The sequence below is a fragment of the Branchiostoma belcheri genome, unplaced genomic scaffold, assembly GCF_001625305.1.
Source record: "Branchiostoma belcheri isolate BF01 breed outbred unplaced genomic scaffold, Haploidv18h27 scaffold89, whole genome shotgun sequence".
Taxonomy (NCBI): domain Eukaryota; kingdom Metazoa; phylum Chordata; class Leptocardii; order Amphioxiformes; family Branchiostomatidae; genus Branchiostoma; species Branchiostoma belcheri.
The window spans coordinates 469,443-490,909 of NW_017804564.1; the positions used below are offsets into that span (position 1 = coordinate 469,443).

The 21,467-nt window shown below is 40.0% G+C and overlaps 1 protein-coding gene and 2 non-coding genes across 3 annotated transcripts in view; 2 read left to right on the forward strand and 1 right to left on the reverse strand.

The window, feature by feature from the left end:
* Positions 1-10,986: 10,986 nt before the first annotated feature.
* Positions 10,987-11,060, reverse strand: Trnam-cau. The gene has a single exon. It is a non-coding gene; the product is annotated as a tRNA-Met (tRNA).
* Positions 11,061-13,090: 2,030 nt separating this feature from the next.
* On the forward strand, positions 13,091-13,164 carry Trnam-cau. Its single transcript has one exon. It is a non-coding gene; the product is annotated as a tRNA-Met (tRNA).
* Positions 13,165-19,117: 5,953 nt separating this feature from the next.
* LOC109487515 (glycine receptor subunit alpha-3-like) overlaps positions 19,118-21,467 on the forward strand; it is a 47,317-nt gene continuing 44,967 nt past the window's right edge. Inside the window, exon 1 of the mRNA XM_019791515.1 lies at positions 19,118-19,356. Within this exon, the coding sequence (XP_019647074.1) occupies positions 19,301-19,356 (56 nt within the window). The 5' untranslated portion in view covers positions 19,118-19,300. The remainder of the gene's footprint in view (positions 19,357-21,467) is intronic.

A 21,467-nucleotide genomic window follows, 5' to 3' on the forward strand; every position in this document is an offset into this window, starting at 1 on the left:
AAAGAAAAACGCTTATATGCGGTGCAAAATATCTTAATCGTCTGTATTTTGAACGCCTCCTCGCGTGAACGCTCTAGGTCGCACAGGGTGATAAGCATTTATTTGGATTATACGTTCTGAATTTGGATTGTGAACATGTTACACGTGAACATGTATAATTGAATCGATATGCTAAAATCAGGAATATCACAGATCTACGTCACATCTCGGTGAGAGAAGACAATCGTGTAATTTGTGAAATCATTATAGCTCTTCAACCCCTCGGTGGCCTATATTGACTACGCTTACCGTTATTTAAGTGTTACACGAGTTCGTAAGACTTTTGGTTGTACAGGATAATACCCTTTTATTTTGTTGACTTTCAGAGATGAATAATTTGCATTAAAATGAATGCTGATAGGTGTGAACCAATGAAATTTTATGGAAAGGTTTCAGCTTCTGCTTGAAGTCAGTATATTGTTCAGTGTAACAGACCCTCTTTTGCCTCAGGGAAACTTGTACAAATAACTACTATTATCTATTGTGAATAAACTCTAGTTTATCTGTAATTCATGAAATGATCTTTTGTGTTCATATACAACGTTTCTCATTTTATATCATAACTAGGAAAAGACACACTCAACACAAACGTCTGAAATACCAAGATTTGTGTGATTTTATTGACACAAATGACAATGGAACCAGTGTTTTCAGCTACCCTTCTCGTAATGCTACACATATCAATAATCCACAGGGTATATGTGATCATGTAATGGAGTCAAGGCTGAACAAATACTCCAAACTACTTTGACTTAAATCTGACTTGACTGATTCTACTGTAGCTCAACTTTGTTCCTGCAATGTGGCCGTTCCTTAACAATCACAAACAAGATCACTGAATGGTTAATCTGATACCAAAATAATTCACACAATGAACACTCAGCACCTGGGCTACAAGATTTTCAATCAATTTTTTCACATTAGGGGAATAAACTGCAAAGATCTACAGTGATTTTTCAATTCAAGCTTTGAAATCCTTCATGTACACATGTAATGCAGTAAAATTTCCCTCATTGGTAGAAGTACATGCATGTTCAAAGCATTGTTACAATGTTCACCATTCTCCTCAATCCTATCGTTTCATATGGTTTTTCCATGTGTTTAATGGAGACCAAGTAGAATACAAGGTTCTCACCAGATTTTTTCAAAGCGTAGGGGACACGTACAGAAGGGCAACTTTCTGTGGCACAAGCCACACGTTGAGTCCACAAAACATGCATGCAGTAGAAGAGTAGTGTTCTCCGAGAAAACTCATGAACCTGACAGTGAGGCACTTTCCAAATCAGAGAAGTTTGCACAAATAGCTACCATCAATTATAGATGGAATAAACACTAGTTCATCTTAATTCTAGAATGATATATAATTTTTGTAGTTATGTTATCTATCTCGGTGGAACGTTTAGGGGTACAAAGTCACATGGCACATGTTTCCCCTTCTATAATTGAATATATAACAATAACTGTAAGAAGGCACGCTCAACACATGTACGTATGAAGAATTTCTTAATCTGCTCATATTCATACAAAAACTGACAATGAAAATGCTGGCTTAAGGTTACAAGTATCAGTAGTTCTTGGGAAATAATATGTGATCACATACAGTAGTCATAAGACAATAATCCACACCTGTGACAGTACTATAAATTGCATTTCTTTCCACAAATTTTCATTGCCATTGTTTTCTCAAAGCTCAGTTCCTACATGTAGCTAGCCAGGACTTTGAGGTGGCCCAGTGTGGTCTGCTTTCTGGTGTCCACAGTTCAGCTGCATGTTGACTTCTGGCACCTGTGACAGGAAGAGGGAAGAATGTCAAAACATGCACCAGCTTCAAGCTTCTTCTACTTAGAGTTAAACATAAACCTGGCATCAAAATCAACCTGAACAAACATAATTACATCATGAGTTTCAGTCTCTACAATCAAAACAGAGTAATAATAATATCATGCACATGTAATTCTGTCATACAAGGAGATGATATATAGTGATAAAAAAAACCTAGTACATGTAACTAATGATCACTTGATGATCCATGAATTATGTTTACATCAATCAGCACATTGGAATAAGCAAATTGAAGGACAGTCACAAGAAGGCACATGAACTGGTACCTCAAACAATGTTTTCATGACTGATGACAGTCTATCATCATCTTCCTTATGGCAATCAAGGGGGTTAAAATACTGACTGGATCTATTTTGCACTACAAGCTAGCTATAGGCTAGGTGTGACAGTTGTGGAGTTATTAATGTGGCTCAAAACATAGAATATAGATGATGGTATTGTACAGCATTATTATTATGTTACATTATATTAATTCTCCATGTTGCAGCATTATTTAATACTAGGCTAAACCAGTTATGACATATACCAGGCTAAACAAATTAACACTGAATGTATTACACTAGTATTTTAAACTGGAAAATATGACTTGTGAGGGAACAAGTTGTTGCAACTCAAAAGTATGTCTGAATCTGATGCTTTTCCATGACCCGTGGTGAAGATTTTGCAAACATTGATGTGATTGTAAATGTGTAACAGTAGCCTTCATTTACTCCCCCTCTCTGTATAGGAGTACTGTAAGGAAATTTAAGTGCAGCAATTTATCAGCCTGATCTTCCTAGATATGCAACAAATAAAACCCTTGGCAGATACCACTAGTCAAAATCATAGTTGACCGTTGAATAAGCATTTAAACAATTTACCCAGTACACCCACAACTTCAGCAATTTGTGAGAAAAAATCTTCAATTTTGACAAACCTTGCTACAATGTTGCTCTGTAGCAGACTACAAAACCAGGTCTATACTGGATTTCTATATGTACAGTAGTGTGTGTGTGTACAGTAGTGTGTGTGTGTGTACAGTAGTGTGTGTTGTGTGTGTGTGTGTACAGAAGTGTGTGTGTGTGCAGTAGTGTGTGTTTGTGTGTGTGTGTGTGTGTGTGTGTGTGTACAGTATGTGTGTGTGTATGTACATTGGTATGTGTGTGTGTTCAATAGTATGGGACGAAAGACTAGGTCTAGGAAATCCAGCTGCTAAGTCAACAGGTAAAGGGCAGTTGTCTTCTTGCTTGACGAAGATCATAAAGGTGTGTAATTATATCACAATGTGCTGCAAGAAAAATCTGCAGTAAAGGTTTACATATTGGCCAGAGACCAGGCGACGTTCTTCTCAGGAGATAGAATAGGGGAGCTGAGGTTGTCCCAAGTGTACAGAGCATGGGGTTTTGACCAGCTTATTATGATCCCCTTACTGACTTCAACCGGTTACTAGTGTGCATTCTTGTAATTGGTATATGAATGGGGACTATGAATCTTATAATACAACATGTAGTTATGTTTGAGTTCTTTTTGGAGTCGGTGGAAGACAAACATTATTTTTCGAGTGGGTCCTGCAATTTTCTTTTTTTTTCTGAAAATGTGGATGGAATTTAGTGGCTGAAGTTCAATAATGAGCTTTCTTTTTTTTTTTTTGGCAATTAGCAATTGGACAGAAGAAGCTGAGTTATAATTAGCTCTAGTGTGCACACGCCGAATGGCGGTTATCCCGCTGCTATACCGATACCATATTTGATGAGCAGAACAAGCTAGGGTAGTCGGAATCTGCTACCTGGTCTGGTCCGCATGATTCCACAGAACTAGTACCAACAAAAGTCATAAGCAGTCCTAAGAATTCTTTTTTTTTCTGCATGCCTGCATTTCAGGTGCAGGTTACATTGTGGACAATGTACCTGCACCAGGCAAATCACAAAACAAAAATACAGATCAGTATGGATCACAATGTACAGAAACCATAATTTGCCATATACATGTATTATCTATACTTCATACAATGTAGGTGGTAGAAGTACTGCAGAAAACAAAAGTCCACATGTATAAACAATGTACACTTGTATAAACACAGTACATAGACCGATTCAAGTAGACATCAGGTTTAAACCTGCACATCAGAGTAAAGCATGCCCCACAGGCATCAAACAAGGGCAATTATGCATTGGCATTGGGTGATATGTCAGTGTCATCTTCCTATTCTTTAAGCAAAATACTTAAAAATCAAAAACTGCAGAAGGGAAAAGGTGACAAACAGGATCATCATGTGATGATAGCATTAAATAAACAACAAAATGTGGAATAAAACATGAAGGAATGAATACAGTGTGGTGAATGAAAACAGGGCATGAGTAACAAAATAGAAAATGTAAGTTGTTATGTAGATTTTAGTTATTTTACACTAAGTTTCATTGTTCTTTTCTAGTTGTAATCTGCAATTAGCCCCCCGGGCATGAATTTGCAATAAACTTCAATTATACTTCCGTGCACATGTCAATTTTCCATGAAATTTTGCTACCGCGAATATAAAGTGATTTACAGTATTCTCCTGAAAAAGGAGTTTGACCAATAATCATATTAGTTATGACGCCATAAACTTACCAGAGGTGATTAATTCCATTATCAAAAAGCCAGAAGGCGTCTACTCAATCAGTAGGCTCCATTAGCCATTGGCTATCAGGTCATAACCTCAAAAGTGGTGGTTATTGGACCAAAATTTGGACAGTACCATTATACAGGTATATACTAGTATCTATTAAAAATGTATTGAAATCTACTTTGAATAAAAGTAGTACACTGCCAATGTCATGTGACCACTGCAGATGATTACGGTAAATGGTCTATTTTTCTGTCCATGCCATCTTGTTTCAAGTAACAGAGGTTTTTGTGGCAAAGGAGGAATTTTATAAAGGAATTTGTGTCAAATCCACGGTGTGAAATCACTGTGTCAGTTGAATCTATATATGATGATAACATTAATGTCCTGCCTTATCCTTGGTGTATATAGTACTAGTGATACACTAGTAATCTCTGGTCAGGTGCGATAACCACCTCATAACACGTCGTTCACAATACGCTCACTTGGTGTTTTTTTTGGTGGTTGACCAGAGATTATCTCACCATATACTGGTACACCTTGGGCCGGGTATTAACCCTTCATGAGTTGACTATTCAAACCGGTTACCTCTACAATTTATCCCAATTTCCCAAAACTTACAAACAAAAAACTCTTCTTCTTTCAACCACATTAGAAAAGGTGGGACATTAGGTCTTCCATGGTTTACAGAAGAGAAGTCAAACCCTTCAGACATAGTTTTAGACATATATATTAGATTTCATTGTGTACTTTTTGAAGTTATTTTATACTCTGTTTCAGAGTTCTTTTAGGTTTGTAACTTGCAATTAGCCTTTGGACATGGATTTTTAATAAACTTCTCACCAATCGACCAATCAGCGTAGACCAAAATGCCACAAATGGAACATGTTCTGTTCGAATGACGTCAGATCCATGTGACAAAACAATTTTCCAGAGACAGCAGGTCATAATGGAGGTGCAATTTAAACTCCAAGTCAGAGATTTTGTCGAGTGGGATGTCCAGCGGTACCACCGGTCCAGTTACCTAGTAGCTACTAGAAGTAGCTAATAAGGGCGCATGGACAAATTTACGTGTTTGGCCACACCTTCAGGTGATATCTGTTGTCTTAACACAGTGAAGTTTCTTGAATAGTGGTTATTTGGACTATAAAAGCAGGCCTAGACCCCAAGCAGACCTTTTTCTCAGACCGGGTAGGTTTTTCCGCCTGTTGAACTGGATCGGTTTTTCCGTAAACCCATGTGGGTCGCGATCATGGGGGAGGGGGCGGTTCGCCTCGGCTTTATATTTGATACAGGCTCCGGTCTAAAAAAAATAAACTGACGTTGGACCACCAGAACTCCGATACACAACAAGAAGAAAGAAATTACAAAACTTCCTACCCCCAAACAGCAAAAAGCCACGGTTGTAGACCCGTACCCCTCCCCACCGACCGTATGTTTACGTAAGTTTATACGACGTTTTGGCATCCTTACCTGAGAAAAAACTGCCCAGAACGTGTCCAAATAGCTGTCCACACTCTGAAGGTGAATTGCTCGATCTTCATCACCTCAAAAGTTGCAGATTTCGGACAGTTTAACCAAAAGGCAAAATGCGTGCGTATACTGGGTATAGCAAACACCAACGCGTCGGTGCCTGGTTTCACAGTACCCGGTACAATCACGTGGTGCGCTGTCCATGGCCAATAATACGAGCGCTGTGGCCGATATCCTCTCGAGAGGATAGCAATGCGTTATCACGTCCTCTGGAGGACGGGAGGACGTCCTCCAGGCCCTTACTTATGCACTTATTGGCATGCCTATAAGTCCTTTACTATCTGATATTGGTTTTGTAGCCGGTGTTTGGTCGGAACAAGCTGCAAGTAAAAATAGACAGGGTGGCATTGAAAGCTATTGGAAGTCAGGGCGTTTTCCGACCTAAGAAAAGACCTGAGGGTTAGTACGGGGTGGTTTGTTTTCGGCTGTAATTTTTTTTTTTTCAAAGACTAGGGTTTGTCTGCTGCTGGTTAAGATCTGTGATGGGTATTTGACCGTACTGTCTATGCAATCTTTAGAGTAAAGTCACAACTTAAAGTTTCTGAAAGATCAATTAGACCTCTTGATATGCCTTTCCTCGCATTGCTTGCTAATGCATTGGCGATGTGTGGCAGACCATATTTGTTAACTGTCTGTTTGGTCTAAGAAAACTCTTTACCGTAACGACTTTAACGTACCGTAAAATGTCAACACGCCGTAATTGTGAGCCCCTCGACCTAAACTGCACGAGAAAAACGGTTTCAACAACCTAAGATGATGTCTAACGGTATATCGGAAACACTGATGAGTCACCGGCCATCATCATTGACTTTTTAATGGTTCCGTTTCAATCACATAACACAAGCATTACCTGAGCCATATGGGAGACCGGCTACTGCAGAAGGGACGTTCAGCCATTTAGAGTAACGGCTGTCAGTGACATTTAGATTGCCAGCCATCATCATTGCTTTAAACTCTAAAATGTCCATCACTGATAACCCAATGCAAGTCATGTACGTAGCTATGAGCATATAGAATAGCAGCTACTGCAAAGGGCAGGGTTTAGTTATCTATAGGTTGCCTGATGGCTGCCAATTACATCTGAATTGCTAGTCATCATCAAAACCTTCAAAGTCTAAAACGCTCATCGAGGAACAAAATTGCAAGTGCTACGGCAAAAGAAAGGTTTTAGCCATTTAGGTCAATAGCTGCCAGGATTTGGCAACAGTCATCGTAGCTGGCTTTGAAAGGTTTGACTTCTATCAGATCATCTAAATGGTTTCCGAGGAAAATGACTACTAAGGACTCTTTGAGAAATCAACCCAAAGACTGCCATCTGGGACGATTGAGTTGCTACTTATCATCGTAGCTATTTCAAAATGCAAGATCTTTGTCATTGGGTACATCTGAAGCCAGGTTATACATGAATTTTTACAAGATTCTTGAATACCGGCTATGACTTTTGGTGGCAATGCACCGTAAACCAGGCTGCTTTTGTCCCCTTTTCAATAGACTTTAAAAGCTGAAGTACGGTAAAGACATTTTCTTAGACCAAATAGACACTTAACAAATAAGGTATGCCACACATCGCCAAATAGCTGGCTTTGAAAGGTTTGACTTCTATCAGATCATCTAAATGGATGCCGAGGCATGCAGGAAAATGACTACTGTTAAAGGACTCTTTGAGAAATCAGCCCAAAGACTGCCATCTAGGACAATTGAGTTGCTACTTACCATCGTAGCTAGCTTACAAAGCAAGATCTTTGTCATTGGGTACATCTGAATCCAGGTTATACAGGAATTATTTACAAGATTCTTGAACACCCGTTATGACTATTGGTTCCAATGTTCCAACCAGCTGCAGGCCCCTTTTCAATAGACTTTCTGATCTGATAGTTTCATGGCTTTCAATAGCTGAAACAGCTAAATTTTGTACGATGCCTAATCTCCAAGCGGATCATACGGTGACAAGGCAGTATCTATTGGCCACCGGCGGCTAATGGACACTCCTCTGTCCAATGGATATTGCCTTACCACCGTGTGATCTGCTTGGAGATTATACGACGCCTGCACGACCAACCTAAGATTGCGATTTAATATCGTACTACCATCCTGCAACAAATGTAACCAGACCCTAAATGTGAAAGTATATGTGCTACGTTATGTATACGTACTTACTGCTCTTGCCTGATGTAATCATATTCCTCTATAGCTGAATTCTTATACCGAGCCCACTGGGACTTGTGGCTACAATGGACCAATTTACCTTCATTACTGCTCATAGACATACACAGATACACCCGTCAGTGGGCTGCCGTATTGGCTCCATCAGCAATTATCGCTAACACGCTTCTGGTCAGGGCAAACGGGTGGATATTCATATTTCATCGACATTAGTATAGGCCACATCGAGTTGGTTTTACGGGTGACGTCCACGCGCGCATCGATTAAAACAAACGTTATTCGACTGAACAACAGATGTAACAGTTGCAAATTTAAAGCAAATGCCTAATGTTTACCTTCGCATATGGTCTGCTCTGTTAATTTTTACACACACACACACACACACGCACACACACACACACACACACACACACACACACACATATATCGGCTATGCCAATACAGATACAGATGATGTAACCCAACACCAGTTACTATGGTGACAGGCGTCTGGTTCAGGTCATTGACCTTATTTGTAGAAGAAGAAGAAACAGAGCGAAAAGAACATGTTTTCCTTCGGTAAACATAATTAAGGGTTATAATTCTCATACATTTTTAACATCTTCCACGACAAGCCTCCCTGCTTTGGCTATTCGGTACCACAGCAATCTTCGTCTAGTCTTTTTCGTGTCAAGTCACTACATGTTCATAACGGTCATAACGATAAATGACACAGCATCTTCTAGTCTAGACACATAGCCACTTAATCTGTCAATACGTATGCAGCATGTTCTCCTAGCAGTAGGTTTCGATAATTCAAAGAAAAAGGTAAACCAGGTCATTCCCGAAACGTAATTCTCAACGTAATGATTTTTCAATAACTGATAGTGCAATGGGGTTAGCCTATGGCTGATGCTGGCTTTTAGCCAAGCACATTGACTCACCCTTATAGTTTTGCACAAGTTTTCTTTAGTTCTTTACGTACAGAGGCTGTACGCCTAGTGGCAAACCGAGGATATTCTTGTGATAGTCCTGGCCAATTAAGCTGTCTTGTTATGGAAAATACTGCATTAGATCCTTGATTATGATTACCGAAGGAAAACATAATGTTTTTGCTCAGTTTCTTTTTCTTCGTCTTCGTCTGTTCCAAACAAATAAGGTCAATGACCAGGACCAGACGTCTGTCACCATGGTAACTGACGTTGGGTTACATAATGCTGCAAGTGCCATGCAGAACTGAGCTCAAGAGGGGCTGCATGGTCACCATATATACATATTTTATGAGTGTGTTTGAGTAAGAATAATTGTTGCGTGCAATTTGTGTGGCATCAAAATCGTACGAAGACCTAGGATGAATAATCTTGCTGTACGGCTCCCCAAAATACGCAACCGACAGCATTAAAACAGGCATCTCCTACTCCAAAGGACGAAGAAATCCAGTAGAAAACTCATTTTCCACCTTTTCCACGTCTGTGGCGTAATCAGTTCAGTCTGAGGGGCTAAAAGTAATCGATTAATGAAGGCATGCAGGCGAAAAGGCTCCGACAGAAAGCCCGACTTATCCAATTTCGCCCCACCAGTTAATTTGGTGCCGCGCGGACCGAGATCGGATCTGGTGGACGGCAGAAAAGAAAGTTTTAAAGCGGAAAACGCTGGCGCCAGTCTGGTCTCCGCTCATTTCTGAGACTACCTCGGCTATGAAAAGGATTTTAAGGTTAATGCGTGGTGGTATTTTGTAGGAAGGCTATATAGATGTGTTTGGCATGTTATTGATGCTATAATATCACAGGCATAACTATTAGAGAGTGAAATAAGAAATCAAAGATTTCACACATCGATGAAGTCTTTATTTGTCTGTATATTAGAGTTGTTGTGAAAGTTATTTTATTCATTAGTGTATATTTCTAGCGCTGATTCTATGCATTCTTCACTGCCACTTTAAACCAGCCAGACATTTTGACCTCCAATTCGACCTTCCTGTCAGTCTGCGGTTACAAAATCCCCCTAACCTCTCAGTTAGCTTGGCACATGGCGGCACATGGCGGCACCCATGGACCAAACCAAAATCGTGTCAATCAGGTTTGCGGTATGTTAATCATGTTTTTGTGTATTCAACAATGAAGAACCATATGCATGGCCAAATATTGAATATACTCATAGCTTTACATGTATATTGTGTGATTATAACGTTTAAATCACTGGATTTACTCTTGTGTGTCTGTAGTTGTAGAAGACCTCACGAAAATCCCCGTAATTTTGTTACGCCAATAAAGTGCTACATTTACTGCGGGTTCTCTATCGGTACATCCATACCATTTTACACTCCCATGTTCACGGATACGGTGGATTGCCAGCAACCGATTTTACCGTAAAGTTCTTGTACTTCCCTGCCGGATGACGGTTTATCGTTTTTATTGACAGGTCTGGTGGTGTTCCGCTGTGAATCACCCTAAATCGGCGTCACACGGTATTAGAATACCGCTCTCCCACTGGGTCTGTGAGATCTACAGGACGTTTTCATGCGGTGTGACGCCGGCTTAGGGTTATCTACAAACGCAAGGGGTATAAAAAAATAAAGAATTTAAGATTAGAAAGCTAACACTTGCAAAGCAAATGCATAATGTTTACCTTCGCATGTGGTCTGCTCTGTTAATTCTTACTCAAACACTATATATATGGTCAGACAGGAGTCTAAATCCCTCCTGCTATAAAATTGCAACATGATGTAACCGAACACTATAGTTACTTTGGTGACAGACATCTGGTTCAGGTCATTGACCTTATTGGTTTGGAGAAGAAGAGGAAACAGAGCAAAAATAATATGTTTCCTTCGGTAAACAAAAAAAATCTGCCCCGTGTGAGGATCGAACTCACGACCTTGAGATTATGAGACTCACGCGCTGCCGAACTGCGCCAACGAGGCTGATGGAAATTTCACTCTGCAACAGGAATAGCCAGTCCTGTAAGCCTACATTCACCAGGAACGATCAAACAATTACCATTGAACCGTTAGATACTACTATATTGGGAGATAGCAAGAAATTATGGTTGATCAAGAAACTTTTTTTGATTGATTGATTGATTGATTGATTGATTGGTTGATTTATCGATTGTTTGATCGATTGTTTGATCGATTGTTTGATAGATTTGTTGATTTATTTATTGATTGGTCGATTCATGGATTGATTGACCGATTGATTGATTGATTGATTAATTGGTTGATTGATTGATTGATTGATTAGTTAATAGATTGATTGGTCGATTGATCGAAGAAAACAAAATTGCCAGAATACAAGGCGTCAGACAGCAGGGTCCCGCCCAAAGTAGATGTTCAGACAAGATTCGGCGACTTTCTGGCGGTCTTCAAATCTGGCCGGAGGTCATTGACAGCCTGGCGCCGGATTTACTGTTTATAAGAAGCACGACTCGCGGCATAAACACTCAATAACTGTACAGTTAGACTCATGAGAAAAAGCACGATTCGTGGTGTAAAAACTTAACAACTACACAGTTCTCATTTGGACTTTTGTCAGGACACACGACTGGTAGTGTAAAAACTGGGTTGCACACATGACACTGGTCATTGTAGATGTTTCGAGAGACACTGAGAATACGAAAAGCTACTTAACCCAAAGCCTTAATCCTAACATTGTTTTAAATGTACGATTAAGGTTATTAGGTTAATCTCAAAAGTGAGTTTTAAGATTATAATACCTTTTTGGCGCCAGCTTTTATAGATATTGTTACATAGATATGTGACTTTAAAGCTGAGTAAAAAGTTTATATTGCCTTTAAAAACTTTCATTTTCTAGCACACAAACTACAAGTACTCAGATCAAAAGTTGTTGGTCTGAATCCCTCGACTCGGGTGAAAAGGAGTACCTAGCTTCGGTTAGGGACGTCTTCTAGGATGGGAGGTAAACCCGTTTATGGAGAGCATTTTAAAGATTCCACCACGCGTATCGAAAAGAGTAGGGTCCATCCCAGTGTGAGTGGTTCAAACCTTACAGTCTGGTCTTACGCAGCTTGGAGCTACTGTACAAAATCGGTGTGTTGCGCCTAAAGGCGGTTTGCCGGTTATGCGAAGCAGATTCAAGCCGCTATTGCCTGTTTTATTACATAGGCTATGGCTATGGCCACATCATCTAACCAATTTCATACCACTACGCCCGTCCACTTAACAACATATACGTCCAATACAGTCGTATTCCCTCCATATTTAATGCTTTTCAAATTGATCCTTTTTCGTCTACAAGTACATTACGTGCATTATTTATTCTGATCCTATGATGGTTCGATCACTGAAATGGCCGTATTTACTTCATGGACGTTGACATATATTCGGTTAAGTTGCCCGGGGAAAAGTGTATTGTATTTTGGTGCTGGCAGCTATAAGGCAGTAAGCTGTAGTGCGTCTACAAAGAGTTGCTAAATATGAGAAATCGTTGCATATTTCGCTTAATTTTTACCGAAGGAAAACATATTGTTTTTCCTACGTTTCCTCTTCTTCTTCTTCTAGCAGGAGGAATTTAGAGTCCTGTTTTAGACTCCTGTCACAATATATATGAATGTATTTGAGTAATAATAATAATAGAGCAGGCCATATGCGAAGCGAAGGTAAACATTATGCATTTTCGTTTACTTTTCTAGTTTCTTTCTATTCTTTCTGTATGTCTTCAAAAATATCATTTCTATCCTTTGCTCATGGTGAAATTTCATACTTCCGTTCAGCACAAGCAATAGTACTCGCGGCGTTGCAGACAATATCTTTTCTGACACAACATTTGAAAACTACAGACGGGATGTCATCCTTAAATACGCGAATACGACCTTGAACGAGACGTTCTGCCGACGTGCCATGCATAATACATTACGGGCTTCACGCAGAAGCAGTATAACCTGCCGCCGTGCTACGAAACTAGATATTCCTGTTGCAGAGTGAAATTTCCAACAGCCTCGTTGGCGCAGTTCGGCAGCGCGTGAGTCTCATAATCTCAAGGTCGTGAGTTCGATCCTCACACGGGGCAGATTTTTTTGTTATTTATTATTGTTTTCTTTCTTCCTTTTGATATCACTTTTGACAGACATAAATAGATAAACTAGAAATGTTATATTTTCAAAGCAAATTTTCAAAGTCTCGCCAAACATACAATTTTCCAACTGTGTCTGCTACATCATGTAACCCAACACCACAGGGTGTGTGGTACAGCACCAATTACCATGGTGACAGACATCTGGTCCAGGTCATTTAACGGAACTAAAGAAACATAGCAAAAACAACATGTTTCCTTCTGCGATGGTAAATATGATAAAGCGGCTAGACCAAAGAGTTTAGTAGAAAACTTTTTTGGAAAAGACTGTGAGAAGAATTATCTGCATTTGCTTGCAAATGTTGTCTCTCTATTTGATTGTGACTCTCTGGTCGTTGCAAAGACCGTCAGGGAGCACAACCCGACATTCATGATATTCATTACTTTGTGATGATTTCATTTTGGTCCTTTGAAATCAATTCCAGCCTAGCCGTGTAGACAGATGATTCCAAACCAACCGCATCAAAATGCAACTGAGTCTGATAAATGTAGAATCTCCAAGGTCACCTTGAGAAGTAACGCGACTGTCTTGTGCCCTTTCTTATTGATAGTCTCGGTTTTAAGATTCGTCATGATGTCTACGCTCTTTGTGTAGCTGTTCAATATGGCTTCACGAAATAGATAAATATTTTCCTCTGGGTATATGCTGTCTTGGAGACTTAGAGAGCACGTTTAGCTTTGGTCTAATTAGCTCATAGCCAATGTTATCGACATTTTCTAGCCCTTTGCTGTATTGTACCAAATATCTACACGAAATAGATAACTGTCATTCTCTGGGCTTATGTTGTCTTGGGAGGTAGAGAGCACGTTTAGCTTTGGTCTCATTAGCTCAAAGCCAAAGTAATGGTCTTTTATAATTCTACTCATTGGCATTCTGGTTCTTGAGTGTATTTTACAAGTTTCACGAAATAGATAAATTTTCGTCTGGGTTCGTGCTATTTTGGGTAGTAGAGAAAGTTTCGTGAAGACTTGTAAAACAAAGTGAAGAACCAGAATATCGATGAGAGTACTTATCAAAGGGGATAACTTTGGCTTTGAGTTAATGAGAACACAGCTGAACGTGCTCTCTACCTCCCAAGACAGCGCAAACACAGACGGACATTTATCTATTTCGTGAAGACGTATTTGAAAAATACCGGAAAGAACCAGATCTTATCTGAGATAGAATTAATTCTGTTTTTTTGCTGTCTCTTGGTAGATAGGAAGCACGTTTGACTTTTCTCTCATTAGCTCAAAGCCAATGTTACCATCTTTTATAATTCTTCTTAACGACAAATCTAGTTCCTTACTACGTTTTACATTGGATCTCCACGAAATAGATAAATTCCTTCTGGGTTTTGCGGTATCTTGGGGAATGACCGTCGGAGCACGTAGCTTTGTTCTCATTAGCTGAAAGCCAAATTATGTTCCGGTCTTGTATAATTCTTTTTGACCACATTCTAGATCTGATTCCTTATCATGTTTTACAATGGGTCCCTGTGAAATAGATAAATTTCTCCTGGGTCTGTAGATGTAGACCACGTATAGCGTTGTCGTCATTAGCTCAAAGCCAATGTTACCGTCTTTTATAATTCTTCTTAACGACATTCTAGCTTCCTTACTACGTTTTGCAATGGGTCTCCCTGCAAATAGTTAGATCACTTCTGGGTTTTGCGGTATCTTGGGGAATGACCGTCGGAGCACGTAGCTTTGTTATCATTAGCTGCCAAATTATGTTACTGTCTTGTATAATTCTTTTTGACGACATTCTAGATCTGATTCCTTATCATGTTTTACAATGGGCCTCCACGAAATAGATAAATTGCTTCTGGGTTTTGCAGTATCTTGGGAGATGAAGGGCACGTAGCCATGTTCTCATTAGCTCAAAGCCACAATTACCATTTCTTATAATTCTTCTTAACGACATTCTAGAGATGGATCCTTTCTAAGTTTTACAATAGGTCCCTGCAAAATAGTTAGATTGCTTCTGGGGTCTGTGGTGTCATGGGGACTAAGAGGACGTAGCTTTGTTCTTCTTACCTGGAAGCCAAATTATGTTACGGTCTTGTATAATTCTTTTTGACGACATTCTAGATCTAGTTTCTTTCTATGTTTTACAATGGGTATCCACGAAATAGATAGATTGCCTTTGGGTTTTGCAGTATCTTGGGAGATTACAAGCACGTAGCTTTGTTCTCTAGAAGCCTTTCATTTCGTCTTATCGACATTTTTCTCCTTGACACATGGAATACATTATCCACATTCCACAATAGGACTTCACGAAAATGACAAACTCCATCTGGGACTCAAAGATAGTACAAAGAAGATTTCTTCTGGGGTTGTGTCGTCTTGGGAGATTTATTGAAAACGCTGTCCTCTTTGTTGGACGAAACTCAAAGCCAAGTCTGGCTCCAGGGTGAGGAAACTCGATTTTATGGATGACTTCCTCGCGAGGGTACATTGATTCTGGCGTCCGTCCCGGAGAAAAACAGGAAAACGTTCCTCCTCTCGATAGCGATAGGTGGTTACAGATTTACGGCGTCGATTGCCTCAGGAAATGTGAAAGCCCATACCGATCCGCAGTTGTGATAAGTTTTCAAACCAAAACGTCGCCAAACTGCCAGAGATGGGAGGACTGATCGTAAAACGTTCATGGCAAAACGTGGTGGTGAATTCTCGGTAATTGTCCGCTTGTACCGATGATTTGTGTGTGTATGAATGTGTGTGTGTTTGTGTGTATGTGTGTGTGTGTGTGTGTGTGTGTGTGTGTGTGTGTGTGTGTGCGTGTGTGTGTGTGTGTGTGTGTGTGTGTGTGTGTGTGTGTGTGTGTGTGTGTGTGTGTGTGTGTGTGTGTGTGTGTGTGTGTGTGTGTGTGTGTGTGTGTGTGTGTGTGTGTGTGTGCGTGTGTGTGTGCGTGTGTGTGTGTGTGTGTGTGTGTGTGTGTGTGTGTGTGTGTGTGTGTGTGTGTGTGTGTGTGTGTGTGTGTGTGTATCACGGTGTGTGTATGTGTGTGTGTGTGTTTGTGTCTGTTTGTGTGTCGGTGTGTTTGTGTGCGTTCGTGTATGTGTCTGCCGGTCTGTGTCTATGTGGCCTGTGTCTTATGACAGAGAATAAGCCTATCACATCACATTGACCCATATACACCAGTTCTTTTAGTCCTGTTGTTTTTCAAAACTCTTTGAAACCATTGCCCTGTCAACAGTACCTGAAAACGTGCGAATTTCCTATTGTTGGGGTCGATGACTCTTCAACCAATGACGCGTGAAATGGGAAAAACGGAAAATTTGCTATTTGCCACGGTTTATAAACAGTAAAATGCATGATCGTATATTTCTTGCCATTTCGACGTGATAGTTTCGGTATTCTGAGTGTCAGGTGCTATCATTCCTATGCACGGAGGTGTGAAATTGTGAAGGGCTATCTTACTTTTTCATGGGAGAAGATATATCATAAAAGCTCATATTTTACGACATTTCGACGCACAAACGCAGGATTTAGGTACTTTCACATACCGTGACAATAGGAATGATAAGCAAAGACATTAAAGCAAATTTTGAGCAAATAGACTATCTAAAGTTTAATAAACAAAAGTCACGCAGCACGGTGAAATAGTGCCGGTAAATCTATTCTAGTGATTGTCCATCTTCCAAGAAATGAAATGTAAAATGGTCAGAGACGTGAAAAGTGATAGGTTTTAGATTTCGGCGGCCAAAACACGCGACATGGGGTTCCTTTTATGATGGGATTCTAACTAGGTGATCTCCAAATCCAGATTGGTCTATCAGGTCTGGAAACTTTTAACGAGGCTGAAGCAAACAAAAGTTTGGAAAGAATTGTGGAAATATTGCTGAAAAGCGCTTTTGGAAAAGTTCTTATTCATAAGTGACCCATGTATTCAGTGCCAGTGATAGCAGTCTCTTAAGTTTATCGTTTTTTTAGTTTGGTTCAAGATTTAACATTCCTCTACAGTGGTACTTTGTGCATGTTGGCTAAAGACCAAATTGTGGGAACCTACCATGAAATGAAAAGACACGAAATCGTAGATGGCTTCTTTTTGTCACCAAGACGGGATGCCAAAACTACAAATTGTAGAAATCAATATCGTAGAAACAAAAGAACGGATCTTAAGTCATCGCCCATGGATATCTGAAAAATAGATCCATGGATCTGAGATATACCCTAGTAAAATGAATAAACGCCATTTCTCCTCCTATTGCCAAAAACTACAAATATTAGAAATCAATCAATATCGTAGAAACAAAAGAACAGATCTCAAGTTATTATGTGAAGTTGTCTTAGACAGACTATGCCTCATCCCATTGAAAATTCAGTCTTTCATTGTTGGCGGGTGGCCTAAGTGTAATCGTAACAATAACACTGAGTATTACACGATTCGTCTTCGGTTTAAAGCATCATTGATCCTGGTTTATTGTGTAGACTTCGATATCGTTTGTTACAACAGCCGATACAAAGATATTAAACCGATACATCAGCTATTATCTGTAATTTTGCCCTTCGGGGAGTATTAACGCTTAAAGCTAACAATCACTCATGGTGTTAGTAATAATGCTACATAAGTATATTTTATTTCTCTAAATAATTGTTATGAATCAACTATCAATAATTTGCCTTAGGGTCTAAAGGGTAATATATGGACTACATTGATCCACACACAATGAACTTTAGGTCCGTGAGGTATACCATAACTCAGGGACATATGAAAGATATTTACTTGCACCTAGTAGGTTATATATTTCGGGTCTGTGTGTGTTTTTGCATCTTTGTGTGCTTGTGAACAGCATAACTCCAAAAGTTGTGGATGGATCTTTTAGATATGTCGCATGTGGGTAGACGTCGGCAACGCAAAGGATAGGGTCGATTATGGGCCTCCTAGCGACTTTCTATGGTACTGCAGTAGGAACTCTTGGTAAACATGTACAGTCTCTCCCAGACTTCGGTATTCCTCTGTAAATTCCTCAAATAAGTTTCACCCGGCCAAGTAAGACCGCCCCGGTGATTTTGCCAGCCAGTATTTAATGAACAGACCGATTTGCTGAAGTACCTTCCAAAATCTTTTGAAAATTGCTTCCCCTTCTTTCCCCTGATGTATTACACAGATACCGTGTAGTTTAGCTGATTTTGTTGCAGATGTTTAACACAGTAACGTGTATTATTTTGTCTCATCTTAATTGAACTGTTTCGTGTCGCTGCTATCGGTAAGACCGTGTCTTCAGGCAATATCTTATCAAGTATCGACCCCGAGTCTTCTGGTAGTAATGAGTCCTGTTTCATTCACCCGCGGTCAGCCTTGAGATTACAGATGACGTCAGCTATTACCTGGAATCTATTCGGTAACGAACCGAGGAAAGCTTTTACTCGCGATTGTGTTTCGGCAAGGACACTGGCGACCAATCTTGAAGACGTCTTTCTAAAGTATCTGTAGAAATCTTAAATCCATGACAATTGCCACTTATGATGACAATATCTTTTACTGTATTTTGATCAGTATTAGCGCAGCGAATGATTTTAAACGTCCAGAAGGCGTTATTATTGGTGATCGTTTTAAGGTAACGCAAATTATGTAGAGAGGTAGATATGTCTTAAGTGTTCTACGTAACGTTACAGTACTGAGAGGCATGACTTCCTTTGGGGGGGGGGCAATTGCATTCTCTTAAATTCTTACTAAATTAAGTTATATTTACAATCCGTTAAATTCATATGCACAATCCCTTACTTCCAATGGCTATCAAATGCGCAATGTAAAGCCATGACAATAGCTTTTTGGTGTATTCTGGTTAAACATGGCAAAAACAGATAATCAAATTACATGAGAATTCTTTCAGCGCAGCGTCAGGTGTTACGTGCACGTGCGAACTGAGTTACACCTGCCCTGCCCAATCCGCCCTGCGCTGGATGCAGAAGAGACCTGCGTGTATTGGGGAGTAGTTATTGTAGGCTGTGCCGGTCGGGGGGACGGAGGTTCCAACCAGTGGCTCCTGCTACCGGGGCGGTGCACGGGAAGACTGTCGGGGCCGGGCGCACACAAGGCCCGTAAGGACGTCTGCCTCGCCACGGTGACTGCCGTACCGAGTCCATGGCGGTCCTACTCGTCTGGTGGACGGTGTTGGTTCTTCTGCAGATTTCGGAGAGGTAAGTCTTTGGATTTTTCTTTAACTTCTTTTGATAGACTTAAAGGAAGGTAAGTGGCGTCTTAAGGAACGATGGCACCGTCTTACAATCAAATGACACTTCACGAAAAGACCATGATCTGAGAAATGGGATAATGTGAATCTTTATTGACAAAGTGGAACCGTACCAAATAGAGGTACCTGGCCCTTACACGTACATAGAGGCGTACCGAAGAGACCTCAAATGATCAGTGCAATGATATCTGCATCCTATACTGAAATGGCACTTCAAGGAATCACCCTGATCCGAAAAATGTCAAGAGAAAAAGGATAAATAAATCTTTGGTGACAAAGTAGGACCGCACCAAATGCAGGGAGCTGGCCCTTAAGCCTACGAGTAGAGGCGTGCTGAAAAAAGCTTCAAATTAACAGTGCAAAGATAGCCGCATCTTATACTGAAATGGCACTTCACGAAATTGCCTTGATCTGAAAGATGGCAAAAGAAAAGGATAATTTAAATCTTTGGTGACAAAGCGGACACTGTACCAAATACATGGAGCTGGACCCTTCAAGATAGAGGCGTTCTGAAAGGCCACAAATTACCGGTGGTGCCCACTTCTCATCTTATCATCTTATACTCAAATGGTACTTCACCAAAAGGTCTTAATCTGAAAAAAAATGGCAAGAAAACAGTGTTATATAAATCTAAAGCAACAAAGTGCATACCGTACCGAATACATGTTCACGTAGCTTACTCTTTAGCATAGAGGCGTTGCGAAAGAGCCTTAAATTAGCAGTGTATAACTCCATACAATATAAAGAGACATCGGCACCTGTTAAAGTAAGCATACATGATTATGCACCTGTTTGTTGCGTTCTGTTTTCCCCCATCTATAAATAAACATAATTGGCAGCCGTAGCGCCCCGCGCTGCGTGGAGGTAGACTTTTCATTAGACGTGGTTACAGAACAGTCATTAAACCTGCCAACACAGCAGCGACCTGCAGGGCGGGCGCAGATGATCCTTACGCACCAATAAATCATCGGGAATTAAACTCTAACCAAGCACAGAATATTCCTTGAATATGGTTGTGAGAAGACCGCGTAAAAAGTGTAAATTATACGGCAAGCTAGTCGACGGTAATGAAAAAAAGTAAAATCACCGGCAATCATGGACAAGAGAATTTAAACTTCAACCAAGAACAAAACGTTCATTGCCTCGAATATGGACAACGCAGGGAGGAGAAAATGTGAATTGTAATGCAATATATTTATTTGACGGTTAGAGAAGAGTCAAATCAACATTTTGTGAAGCATAGAACGTTCTTGCAATGTGGAAAACGTTGTGAGAATACGAAGGAAAACATTAAAGGGAAAGTGGAACGATTGAAAACGCATTATCTGTTTTGTATCTCAAAGTATATATTGCAATGCAAGCTGCTCCATGATAATAAAAAAGGAAAGCCAAATCAACCATTCCTGAAGCATAGAAAGGTCCCGAAATATGAAAACGTTTTCAGCAAGCACGTAGAAACATAACACAAAGTAAGCTAAGTGCGACATTATAAAACGCGTGTGTGTGTATCTCATTTTGTAGCGAATATATAGCTAAATGCAATCGACTTGCAATGGTGTGATTTGAGACCAAGGGAAGTCCGGTAGGAATGCACGAAGATTCCTCTTGCGGATTTGAAGTAGTAAAATCTATACACTAATATTTGTGATTAATTTCAACGCGTTTATTTATATATATTTATATATATATATTTATATATCATACAGTAAAATCATAACACGATCAGTCAGCTTTTCCGTCGATTTCAGACCCAAAATACCGTCCAAAAATTCACATGTTGGTAATTTCACGTATTTGTTTATAACTACTGTCCAGTCCAGGCAGAGGTTGGTGGACAAGATTATTTAAAAGCCTATTATCTAAGACACTTCAGCATATGGTTATTCGGACTAACATTTCAAAATTTAAAGTTTCAAAACCAGCCGAATGAATTATACATATCATAGACAGTTTGCAGTAGAATACTTGTGTAGGCGTGTGGACTGTTTGCGTCATAGCTGACAGAACGTTGGCGTAAGAAATGAATACAGATGACGACATTCCGTGTAAGTAGAACGC